Genomic DNA, 12202 nt, shown 5'->3' on the forward strand with positions numbered 1-12202 from the left:
TAATTACACACTGGAAACACTGTAAAAGATTTAGCGGGTGGCTATCGCTGTAACATGAGCCGTCAGGTCACTTCCTCATTTCTCATAGTTTCCTCTCTTTAAGAGATCAGAGGAGCCAGTAGCAGCTGGGAGATACTTGCCTGTTCGTCTTAAGCTTCAAACAATAACATACAATGATATACAAAAGCTAATACGGCCACAACATAAAGAACTATTAAGAGACCACTGTCTAGTTTACGCAACAGCTAATGCAATCAATTCTAAATGTCACTACAAACTGCCGTTACCTGCTCTCCCTTTTGATGTGCGTCCGTTAAGAGAAAAGAACAAAGATTTGTCCAGCATGATGAGAATACAAGAACCTGAGAGTCTTGATTAGGGATCCAAAACAAACATAATGCATCTGAAGAGTTACTCAGATAAGTATGCTACAATCGGACTGGCCAATTAGGACATAAGGCCTGCATATGTAAGACTGGCAATTTGGTCAAGATGAAAGGTTACAGAAAATTTTTTATTTGATTTGCCATTGTTAACATTGTTTCCACTAAAATACCATGGCTACTACATTTATAAAACACAAAATCCATGGTAACCACTGTCATGAATGTGCTGCTAATGTGTTCTGACTAATTATTTGCAATTTAATGTAGTTCCAAATCTGTTTTTTTTCCAGTGTTTTCCTGGGTGTTGCTAGTGTTTGCTAAGGTGTTCTAAGTAGTTGTGAGGCATTGCTGTGAAGTTCCAAAAGTGTTTTGGGTGGTTTCTAGGGTGTTGCCAGGTTGTTGCTAAGGCATATTGAGTGGTTGTTGACAAGTGGTTCCATGAGTTTTTTGAGTAGTTTCTAGGACATTGCTAAGTGGTTGCTAAGGTGGTCTGAGTGGTTGTTAGCACATTGCTATGTGGTTCCAAGGATGTTTCGGGTGGTTTCTAGGGCATTGCTAGGTGGTGGCTAAGGCATATTGAGTGGTTGTTAGTGCATTGCTATGTGGTTCCAAGAGTTTTTTGTGTAGTTTCTAGGGCGTTGCTAAGTGGTTACTAAGGTGTTTTAAGTAGTTGGCATTGCTGTGTGGTTCCAAAAGTGATTTGTGTGGTTTCTAGGGCGTTGCCAGGTGGTTGTTAAGGCGTATTGAGTGGCTGTTAGTGTATTGCTATGTGGTTCCAAGAGTTTTTTTGTGTAGTTTCTAAGTGGTTACTAAGGTTTTCTGAGTGGTTCCAAGGGTGGATTTTCAGTGGTCATTTTGTCATTTAAAAAGAAGTAAGACTCTCTGGTTTCTGATTGGCTGATATCTGAAAGCCTAAGGTGGGCTTGAGGCTACAGGGAAATTTCCTTTAGGTACATCAGAGCCTCTCCTCCTCAAACCCAATAAAGCCAAGCTTGATTAAACCTAAATTCCCTTTGCTCCGAAGAGGTAGGGTCTTTAGCATGGCGCATGTTCCCAGCTCATCCGAGAAGCTCTGCTTTGCAGTGTTCTGGGAGTACCTCCCTGATGTCAGGGCATGCCTCGGTGAGGAATAACAGCCTCAAGCCTGTTTGATTAAGATGAAAGGCCTGTGTAGCCATCACGGCAAATAGCATTTCCTGCCTCTCTTTGAGGCACAGGACTCCTAGTGCACTGCCCTCAAAAGCAACTGTTTATCCATTTGGTTCTGCACAAGCCTGAAGCCTCTGGAAAGCAGCATAAATGCACTCCAAGGAGACTAATTTAGAAGAGCCAGAGCCGTAACCTGGAATATGTGATGCAACCGCTTGGTTCCAAAGCATATCAGGATATAGAGGGGCTAAACAGGTTTCTGCAGGTATTATACTGGTTGATGAGCCAGTATTGATGTTTTGTTCCAAAGAGGCTGATGGTTTGCCTTACCGAGACTTGTCTGGGAATTGGGGTTGACATATTGGTCTTTGCTCCACTCCACCATACACTTGAGAATGGACACCAAACACTCCAGTCCTTTCTTCCTTAGAGTCAGCTCCTGAGGGAAATGGACAGTTCTAGTAATTTAACCTTTCCAAATCAACATGATTTTTTTTTCTTTTGTTAAAAAAATAAACAACATTTTAACAGGGACAATTCAACTTAAAAAATATTATATTTCTGTGTCTTATATATAAAGTTTTCTAAAGCTGTACTTTAGTTTTGTAACAAACAGACTTTTGAATATTTCAAAATATTTAGATGTGCAAATATAAGGTTGAATGTTTTTGTGTTTTTATTTTTAATCTTTTTCAAAAGTCTGAGCAAAAAAATGAGCTTTTTGTGAGCTCATTAACTAAATGAGGGAACGAGGGTGAGTGAAGTAAAGATTTTTTGGGTGAACCAATCCGTGTGTTTACCTGAAGTGGGTTTGTACCCAGTTCATGGCCTCCTCGTCCTTGTGCAATCTTTGAGAGGTCATTCACCAGCCTCTCGAAAATATTAGCAGCATTCAGGTCACAATCATAATTAACATAGATATCTACTACACTCTGGGCATCTGTGAGGGAAGATATATCATAGAATTACTCATAGAAAATCTCTCAAATATCTTTGAAAGTGAGATTAAGAAAAGCCTTTCACACCTGCACATATTCTGGTAAGGGTTTGAATGACCATCCACTTGTGGTCATATGAGCTTGTGGACGTTTCCAGAATATAAAGGAAAATCTCTTTGAAAAACACCTAAGGAGAAAAAAATAGTTTTTAAAATTGGTCATAAAATACAGTTTTTCACTTAAAAACCTCAAAAATTCATAACTAAGTCAATAACAGATGGTGTTGTCAAGACTCTTGCGTAACTTGATCGAAGTGAGAAATATTACTACAAGACACTGCAAACAATAAATCCCAACACACTTGTCTGGAATGAGGCACACACACACACACACACACACACACACACACACACACACACACACACACACACACACACACACACACACACACACACACACACACACACACACACACACACAGAGAGACTGAGGCAGAATTACAAGCTTTCATCCTAAACCACAGCTCAAATAAATCCACACTGTCAGCTAGACAGAAGCTCCACAGTCTGACGCCATCAGGGCAAGATGGACAAACACATTACAATTCAGGGGGAACTGAGTTCAGGCACCTCAATTTGCATCTTGAGATGTGTCTTGAAGTTGGACAGAAGGGTGAGGAAGATGGACAGCGACAGCTCGAACACTTCGGGGACGGAGGAGACGCCGTTTTTAGACAGCGCTACGCACAGGTACTGCTTGATGGCGTTGATGAACATCTCATTGGTTTTGAAGATGGGCCCAGCGTTCTGCAGGATGGACAGGAGGAGTTGCAGCGAGAGGACCTTGGACCGCAGCTCGTGGGATCTGCAGGAAGTTAATAAATTATGTATTCATTCTGCATTCCATTTAAAATACTTGTGCCAAGGCCAAACTTAACTTAATAAAGAAAAATCTTAAAAGTCCCCCTGTGGTGAAAATCAAGCTTTTAAATGTTATTTATCGGTCTATGTGGTGTTTTTAATATGCTTTAAGACAAACCATGAGGAGTATTTTCTCCTTAGAAATGCAGTGAACCAAAGACAGTCTCAAAATCGTGGTTTGAAATCGCTGGTGTTTCTGACGTCACAAACTACCATGTAACCAATCATGTCAACATGGCGGGGCTAATTTGCATATTCATATGCATTTACTAAATGAGGCAAGGGTGTAGTTACATTCAAGCTACTTTAAGGCATCGAGAAGGCAAAAGTTAAGGCAAAAGTTTAAAGAAGTATTTTTGAATTGAATTATTAAATATTAAATTGCACTACTATAATAATTTCAGGAAATCTCAAAACGATGCAGCAACAGAATTCAAAAGCACTCTACAGTAATAGCTACCGAAACAATGTTGCAAAATATGTCATCCTGTCTACTAATGAACAAACTAAACCTACATTTTCTGAATTAAATTGTGTTAACAGTGGTGAATTAAAAGTGGTGCCTCAATTCTAGTGTGTTCTGGGTGGTTGTCAGGGTATTGCTAAGGTCCTTTTCAAGCCCCTTTTATTGTCCTCTAGTCAAAAACTGTCTCTAACATAAAGTATCTACAATAATAATAGTGATGTTTGCCTCAGTTTGCACCACTATAAATAAAGTCTAAGTCCTGCTCTGATGTAAATCAAGATGGGTCAACAGGTCTCAGTCCATTTGACAAAGAGTGATCAATAGCACTGAAACAAGCTTCCTGCCTCACTGCCTCTGAAGACACACCAGGATGAATGGCTCCCTTTCTTTTCAAATGATGGGGAGGAATATCTCTCTTGCCCTCTGACAGCCCTATTCTCCTGTTAAAGGACAATGGCTGATGCTACCAACACTCTTGCTCTAAAATGATTTTAGAGATCCAACCAATTACAGATCTAAAATTAGAATCTGAAAAGAGACCACAAAACCACAACTCAATTGAACCCAGACTGGAGATTTAATTTTTGGCACAACAAACAAACAATTCCATTTGTATACAGTCAGATGTTTTATTTAGAAAGCCAGGCTTACTTCGGATCAGGAGGACCGTCTGAAAGGGGCTTCATGGAGAGCTTGCAGAGAGAACGGAATACCAAGAATGCATCCTTCTGGAGAATGTGGGAAAACTTTGCACCTGGTGCTGGACCAGTGGTAGCTACAGAATCCTGTGGGAGAAATGCTCATGTTAGCCTCTCACGGCAATCACATTTAACTGCCGGGAAAATCAATCATCATCTATAGCGAGAGAAGATACAAGAGTTTATGTTGAATAATTGTCAGATACAGTTTGTGTAAACAAAATACCAATAATATCCAGATTTTATGTATAACGTGGGACTTTTAATTAGAAGCAAAGCCGAAATACACCAGCGAACCCTTATTTCCAAAAGTGTCTATGCTTTACCACTTCCAGCTGCTCATTCAAAAAGATGCTGCATTTTTAACAAAACATTTCGCAATAAGCAGTTGACAACACTTGACAAAAAGATTAGGTCATTATAGAGGGTATCATGGTTTGTGACATTGCAAACAAATTCTAAAATAGAATTTTGAAAAATTCAACTGTTAAATCAATGGAGTTACAGTTCTGGACACACAATCCAGTCAAAAACAATTACATATGCGTAAACAAGCTGCAAAGCAAGAGAATTGTCTCTTTTGTACCTTTCATGGCAGAAGTGGAAATTGGTACCTGAGTGTCATTGGAGGAGACAGACAGTCTGTCGTCGGGCAGGGACGGAGTGAAGCTCGCAGAAATGGGTGTGCCAGGGATGCCGTTGGCGTGAACATTTTCGTTGTCGCTGCCCAAGCCTCCCTCCTCTTCCAGAGAGTTTGGAATGCCCTCAGCTGGCTCAGCCTCAGCCTCACGGCTTTCCTTAAGATCTGAACAGGGTAAAACAGATTTCAGGCTGGGTTCAATGGGACGGTTAAAAGTGTACCACTACTAAAATCAAACAGCCACTAGCCTAGCTATCCAACAACATAAGATTTGCTTCCCTTACAGACAGTTCACCCAGAAATGAAACATGCTTCATGTTTTGTCTCCTGTGTTTTTGTAGAGCTCCTGGTTAATGTTTTCATTGGTCAGGCGTTCTATGTTGTGCGCGGTTCATGTTTATCATCGGTAATGTGCGACCACAAATTTTTGGGTGAACTGTCCAATTGTCCCTTTAAGCTTCTCACAGCAAGAAGAATACAACTCGCCTCCAGCAACTGTGTTTATGACTTCTTGCAATATGCTCTGTACAATCTCCTGTGCCTTCTCTTCATAGTTCTGGCTTTCTTCTTCCACGGTGGCTTCCGTCCCATGCTCTGCCGCACCTAAAAGACAGCAGAGTACGGCTAAGCTTCTAATTCTGTCTAGTCAGTCGTTCATTGTGCACTTGAGGACTTTCCCTCCAAGCACACAGTGTAGTCACATTAAATCCACGTTAGCATTTCCAAATTTAACTTTTATAAGTGCTGTTAAGAGGGAACTCCATACTGCCTGTAACTGGGTGATCTTCAGATGGAAAGCGGTGCATTTAATCTTACGTAAGACTGAAAAACACTGACACAGTTTTCCAACAGTGTCACATCATTAGAGGGGGTCTCATCTGTTCTGATGTCAAGCCTGAATACATAATTAACTTATAATGACTAGGAATCAGAGATGCTCTCGTGTGTCTAGTAGTGTTGAGGAGGAGGAAAGAAACAAACTAAAAATAGTAATGCTACTAACTTAATGGGATAGTACACAGAGGAATGAAAATACTGCCATCACTTACTTGTGCCATACCCTCATATCATTTCAAATCAATAAGACTTTGGTTAACCTTTGAAACACAAATGAAGATACTTTTAATGAAACCTGAGAGGTTGAAAAGTCCAGGTAACCAAAATTTAGAAAATCCCAAATTAGTCATAAAGGTGTTATAAATCAAATCCATAATATGAATTGAGTGGTTTAATCCAAGTCTTGTGAAGAGGTACAATCGCTTTACATGACGAACAGATTTAATTTAGGCTCTAATTCACATCTTAAATATAAATGAATTTGTGCTTCGAAGATTAACCAAAGTCTAATGGGTTTGGATGACATGAGGGTACGAAACGAGTTATGACAGAATTTTCATTTTTGAACAAACTATGGTTTTAACGGCACATCAGTAAGTGGAATCAATAACCAAATACAAAAACATAGTTAAAAAGAGAACAAAAAAATCTTCTAACAGAAAATGAAAACGTTTTTGATAAAAAATTTTGAACGTCTTTCTGAATACATCCTATTAAACCCTACTTTTTTAGTCACATTTATGAGAATAGGCAATAACGAAAGCACTCTCATAGAATATTCCACTGGTGTCTAGAGTCATTTAGAGAAATTAGCATAATAATTTACATAAACATGGAACCCTAAAGCTAAATTAATCCCTGAATGTTCGCATGCATCTCTTTACTTTGAGCAGCTGCTGTGGCCTGGTCTGCCTCCGTCTGCTCATTCTCCGCAGGGCAGAAGTCGGTGCCGTTCTCTGGCTCGGGACTCTCGTACGGTGGGGATCCCTGCTCGACCTTGCTGCCCTGGTGTCCCGGTCCACCGTTGGCCTCGGCGGGGAGGCTTTTGCCAGGGGTATCGGTGTGCCGCTGTCCAGGAGACTCTGGTTCTTGCTGGCTGACTGGAGAATGCTGCCTGTGCCTCTCTCGCTCCATCTGCTTGGCTTCCTGCAGCTGGAACACACATACACAAAAGGTCAAGACATTTTTAACATGTATCAGGGAGTTTATAGACTCATGTTCCCTCCTGGGCGACCAGGAGCCCAAAGCCACGCTGATGTACATCCATTTCTCTGAACAGGAGGCAAATAATTGTGTTTAGGAATACAGGTTGTTCCCATCATTTAAAAACAAAAAAACAAAAACACAAGACCAGGATCTTTAAAGCATCTTACTGTACGTGAAGACAATGTCTGTGTTCATAGAGACAGATGGTGGTTTGATTACATGCACCTGGGATGACAATCTGAGGTACGCACATGCGATACGTGTAAAATGAAAATTCTGCCATCATTTACACACCCTCACGTGGTTTCAAACCTGTATGACTTTCTTTTGTGGAACAAAATAAACCAGCCATCAGTGACGTAAAGCATGCCACATTATGCAATCTAAAACTGACGATTTTACCATAGGTCGAAAAAAACATTTCACAGTCCATCTCAGAAGACAAAAATCATTAATAAAAAAAATTAATAAACAGAATTGCACAGGGTGCAAATAGTCAACAACTGAATTTGAATGGAGCTGGTAGCAAATACAACTTCAGACCAACTGACTGACATATTATTCTTCAAACTGAACATGTCTAGAGTATAAATATCAATAAGGCTGGATCATTAACAATTATTTTGGCTTTGGTACAATACCACCCTGCGATACCTTGGTATTGATAGTAAATCAATATCTTAAGGCTTAGCAACACATAAAATGAAAGTAGACTGTTAAAAGATTTAGCAAATCAATTGAAATAATGTGCAAATAAATAAATACCTTAGGGCTAAGCAATTCAGTGATTCAGTGATTATTTTCAATTTACATAATATACTTTAACGCATTATAAATTACAGTTATAATACATAAAACAGTACTAAAAATAACAACTACATAAATAAATAAATCTCAACATACAGTTATTAAATTATGCATTACAAAGAGTGAAATTACTTTTGTTAAACATACCACCTGGATTTGTTTTAATAAATAAATGACAGAATGAAATGTTATATTTCTTACTTTTCATGTACCGAATATACCATGGAACCCTAGTTCCATAAACCCAGATGCATCCATAAACCCAGAAGGACCTTCAATGTAACATGTTTATTAATAAAATATGAGGGACAAAGATGTCCCTTCTCCAGAGCTTTCAGTTGAATTTAGGTGGTCTGATATGGTCTAGTCTGTGTTGGCAAAACAAATGCATCTTCAATCTCGTATAGCTGATTAGTTATGCATGATGTGTCTGACTGTGTCACAATGTGTCACGCTCTGTCCGGACTGCTAAAACTGTGTGACAGTGTGTTTTGCTTGTGCCAAAACCGCAAGCCCCACTTTCAAAGAGGCATCCTTTTGATCAGCGCAGCGACCGTGAAACATCTAAACTTAGGGCTGGGCGATAAAACGATAACGATATGTATCGCGATAGACACCTAATCAATATCAATAAAAAATGCGTTCGATAAAACGTTCGATAATTTTTTTTTTTTTTCGTTGGAACCAACCAGCAAAGCAAGTTTGATTGCATGAACAAAGGCACTCACTCTCTAGTAACTAGATAAAACAGAAAAAGTCAGCTCGCCTGACTTAAAGTCTGACCGTAGTCAGACCAATGTCGTCTGCAGATTATGCAAGACAGTCGTCAGTTTCTCTGTTATTCGCGTGCTGATGCGCTGTTCTAGCGTGTGCGTTTCTCAGCGCGTACATGTGAAGCTCACATGCACTAAAAGCCTGTCTACCAGCGCCTGAATACTAAGTTATCTTTCGAGTCTTATTTTGCTAATACTGTTATATACACACAAGGTTTACATAAACTAGTCGGATATGTCTAAAGTAAAAGCAAACTTGAGAAAATTGAGAGAAAATCTGTTTGTCAAATGCGTGTATAATAGACGCGTCGCGCGCAGCTCTTAAAGAGACAGTAATAGTAAACACGCTGCCGCTTGTCCTTAAAGGGATAGTTCACCCAAAAATAAAAATTATCTAATATTTTCTAATATTAATATTTTGAAGAATGTGGGTATCCAAACAGTAGCTGGTCCCCATTGACTTCCATAAAAATATACTATGGAAGTCACTGGGGTACATCAACTGTTGGTCATTCTTCCAAATAACTTTTATTTTCAACAGAAGAAAGAAACTTATTCGAGTTTAAAACAACGTGAGAGAGTAAATTATGAAAATTAGAATTTTTAGGAGAACTATCCCTTTAATGTTAATAAAACAACAAAATGTAAAGAGAAAATCACTCACTGCTCTTGACTAATAACTTTATTAATAGCTTTAATAAGTATCAATGTATAATTTATAGAAAATAGAAAGAAATAGATTTATAGAATTTATAGAAAGAAATCGTAATATTATATTTTTGCCATATCGCCCACCCCTTTATAAAGCATTTCTTACGTATTCTTTAATTTTGCACCTTAATGTTAAGAGATAATTGTTAAGTGTTCATTGTGATTTTAGACTTTTGAGTTTTCCATGGTCGTGTTGACATTTCTGCCTTTATAACTGATGGGATTATAATCAAAGGTAGGTTAAGTTTAAAATAAAAAAATCTTTAAATGTAATATATTTGTCTCCTGGACTGGTCCTTATTTTAAATATGTTATAAAAAAATTCAATAATTATCGATATCGACCGATATGAAACACTTATATCGTGATACAGTTTTCAGCCATATCGCCCAGCCCTATCTAAACTGCACCTCACTGTCCACATGCAGCCATCTAAACCACAGAGATAGAGACAGATCGCGTTTGCTCCTGGTCTCAACATCCATCTCGGATGATCTAATCACAAAAGACAGACCTAAATACGCTTGTAACCAAGGCCCAAAACGTTTTTATCTGATCGCTAAAACGCGTCCTCGAACACAACAATCATGCGACACACCCATTTTAATATGCTTTTTTTTTAGCCATCAAGTTTCCTAAACACTTCTGAAAAGATTCCAGACAATTCTCCACTGAGAAATATTATCTATGTATTACAATAAAAATGCTTATGTGGTTTATGAAAATGGATTGTGCATTCAAATAAAAATAAGTAAAATCATTAAAAAAAATATTCATACAGTAAAAAAGGGTAAAATTTCAATTAGATGTGCTTTTTCTTTTCTTTTTCTTCAATTATACAGATAAAACATTCAGAGCCTACAACAAACGTTTCATTAAAATGATGGTTCCTCTGTTCTGCTTTAATCCATTTCAGAGCTTAAATTTTCAAGATATACACTTCTGTTTAAAGGTTTGGGGTCGGTACATTTAAAAAAAAGAAATTAACAATTAAATTCAGTATTTAGAATTTTACAAAAAGATTCTATTTCAAATAAATTCATCAAAGAATCCTGAGAATGTTCACAAACATATTAAGCTGCAGAACTGTTTTCAACATTGATAATAATAAGACAAACTTCTTGAGCACCAAATCAGTAAATTAGAATGATTTCTGAAGATTGGAGTAATGATGATGAAATTACAGCTTTGCAATATACGATAGGAATCTTATAGTCATTTGAAATTGTAATAATATTCCACAATTGTTGTATTTTTGATCAAATAAATGCAGCCTTGGTGAACATAAAATACTTATTTTAAAACCATTTGAACACATCTTTATGATCCCAAACTTTTAAATGGTAGTGTATACTGAATATTGTCAAAAAGGCTAAACAATATCTACATAATTTCAAGAAAAACAACCCAATCCTAAAGAGCACCATATGTCCTCACAAATTAGAGATCTGTCCTCAAAAGCAGAACGTGTTCACACAAGACGTTTGTTACTACCAGCTGTCTTCACTGACCACTTGTAAACAAATCATCCGAGACGGATGTTACTACCAGGCGTAAACGGGGCCTAACATACGAGAGAAAGCTCTTACACAACACATAAACATGGTAAGACAGGTGAAAGGAACTCATTTTGTCATGGAGGGGACGACAGCAGGCAAAAAAACGCAATGAAGCCAAGGCAAGCAGACTGGAGCTAGACGTCTGAGAGAGATCGGAGAGAAAGAAACAGAGTGCGAGAGTGACAGATGAAGCTGATGTACACAAACCAGAAAAAACTTCAGATCAAGCAAATTTCAAGGCAGTCCTGTCACTCTTTACCTGACGATCTCGCTTTCTTGATGCCAAAGACCAATTGATCTTGTGATTTGTAAGCTATATTTTGAGGGGGAGGAGGAGGAGGAGAGGCATCAACCAAAAAGAAAGAAGAGATGTTAGATCAGGATGTCATTTCCCCGTATTACCACAGGAGAAGTGTCAAATGCACTCACTGCTTGGTTCTCCATGCGGGCGAATATCACATTCAGCATCTGCGTGAGGGTGGCTTTGGCCGTGGTCTGGTTGATGAGGTTCTTACTGGCCAGGTAGATGTTGTAGCACGTTCTCACGGCCTGCAGCACCGTACCTTCATGGATCTCTATTTGCTGGGAGGTCACGGCTGTAAGCAAGGCCTGTCGGGGGCCAAACAAACAAACAAACACAAATGTCACCGCAGAGAAAGTTAAGCCAACACTGTAGCTGTGTAATCCAAGGAATGCATCCAGACGATATGGGGAGCGTTATTATTTATTACTTTAGCTGCAGGAATCTCGGTAAAGTTCAAACAGATTAGGCTTGACATGCGGCCGTATGAAGGAGTTCAGCAGCTTTCAGGAGCCGTGCTTGTCCTGCCACTCTACATTCCACAATGAGATTTGTTAAACAATAGCTTAGGCAAATGACGCTATGGAAATATGAGCACTACAGGTTAGGGCAGTTCTACACAAAGAATCAGAGAGATGTACCTACATACTAGAGCTGCACGATTAACCATTAAAAGAGCACGATCTTGATTCAAACACTCACGTAATCTCACTTCTGAACGACAACGATTCACCTGTGACTATTAAACCTTTGACAAAATCACACCCGATCATTCAAATCTGCGCTTTGTGCCGCCGCTGAGCCAGAGAGA

At 38.8% G+C, this 12202-nt stretch overlaps 1 protein-coding gene across 3 annotated transcripts in view; it reads right to left on the reverse strand.

The window, feature by feature from the left end:
• The window catches only part of arfgef1 (ADP-ribosylation factor guanine nucleotide-exchange factor 1 (brefeldin A-inhibited)), a 64331-nt gene that overhangs the window by 19666 nt on the left and 32463 nt on the right, over positions 1 to 12202 (reverse strand). For all 3 annotated transcript variants that reach the window (XM_081353060.1, XM_081353058.1, XM_081353059.1), the window contains exons 5-13: positions 11520 to 11699; positions 6919 to 7186; positions 5684 to 5800; positions 5172 to 5362; positions 4511 to 4644; positions 3103 to 3337; positions 2561 to 2660; positions 2336 to 2475; positions 1866 to 1974 (exon numbers count right to left, since the gene is read on the reverse strand). In XM_081353060.1, coding sequence (XP_081209186.1) covers positions 1866 to 1974; positions 2336 to 2475; positions 2561 to 2660; positions 3103 to 3337; positions 4511 to 4644; positions 5172 to 5362; positions 5684 to 5800; positions 6919 to 7186; positions 11520 to 11699 — 1474 coding nt within the window. The remainder of the gene's footprint in view (positions 1 to 1865; positions 1975 to 2335; positions 2476 to 2560; positions 2661 to 3102; positions 3338 to 4510; positions 4645 to 5171; positions 5363 to 5683; positions 5801 to 6918; positions 7187 to 11519; positions 11700 to 12202) is intronic.

This window comes from Scardinius erythrophthalmus, assembly GCF_964197995.2.
Source record: "Scardinius erythrophthalmus genome assembly, chromosome: 22".
In the NCBI taxonomy this organism is placed as follows: domain Eukaryota; kingdom Metazoa; phylum Chordata; class Actinopteri; order Cypriniformes; family Leuciscidae; genus Scardinius; species Scardinius erythrophthalmus.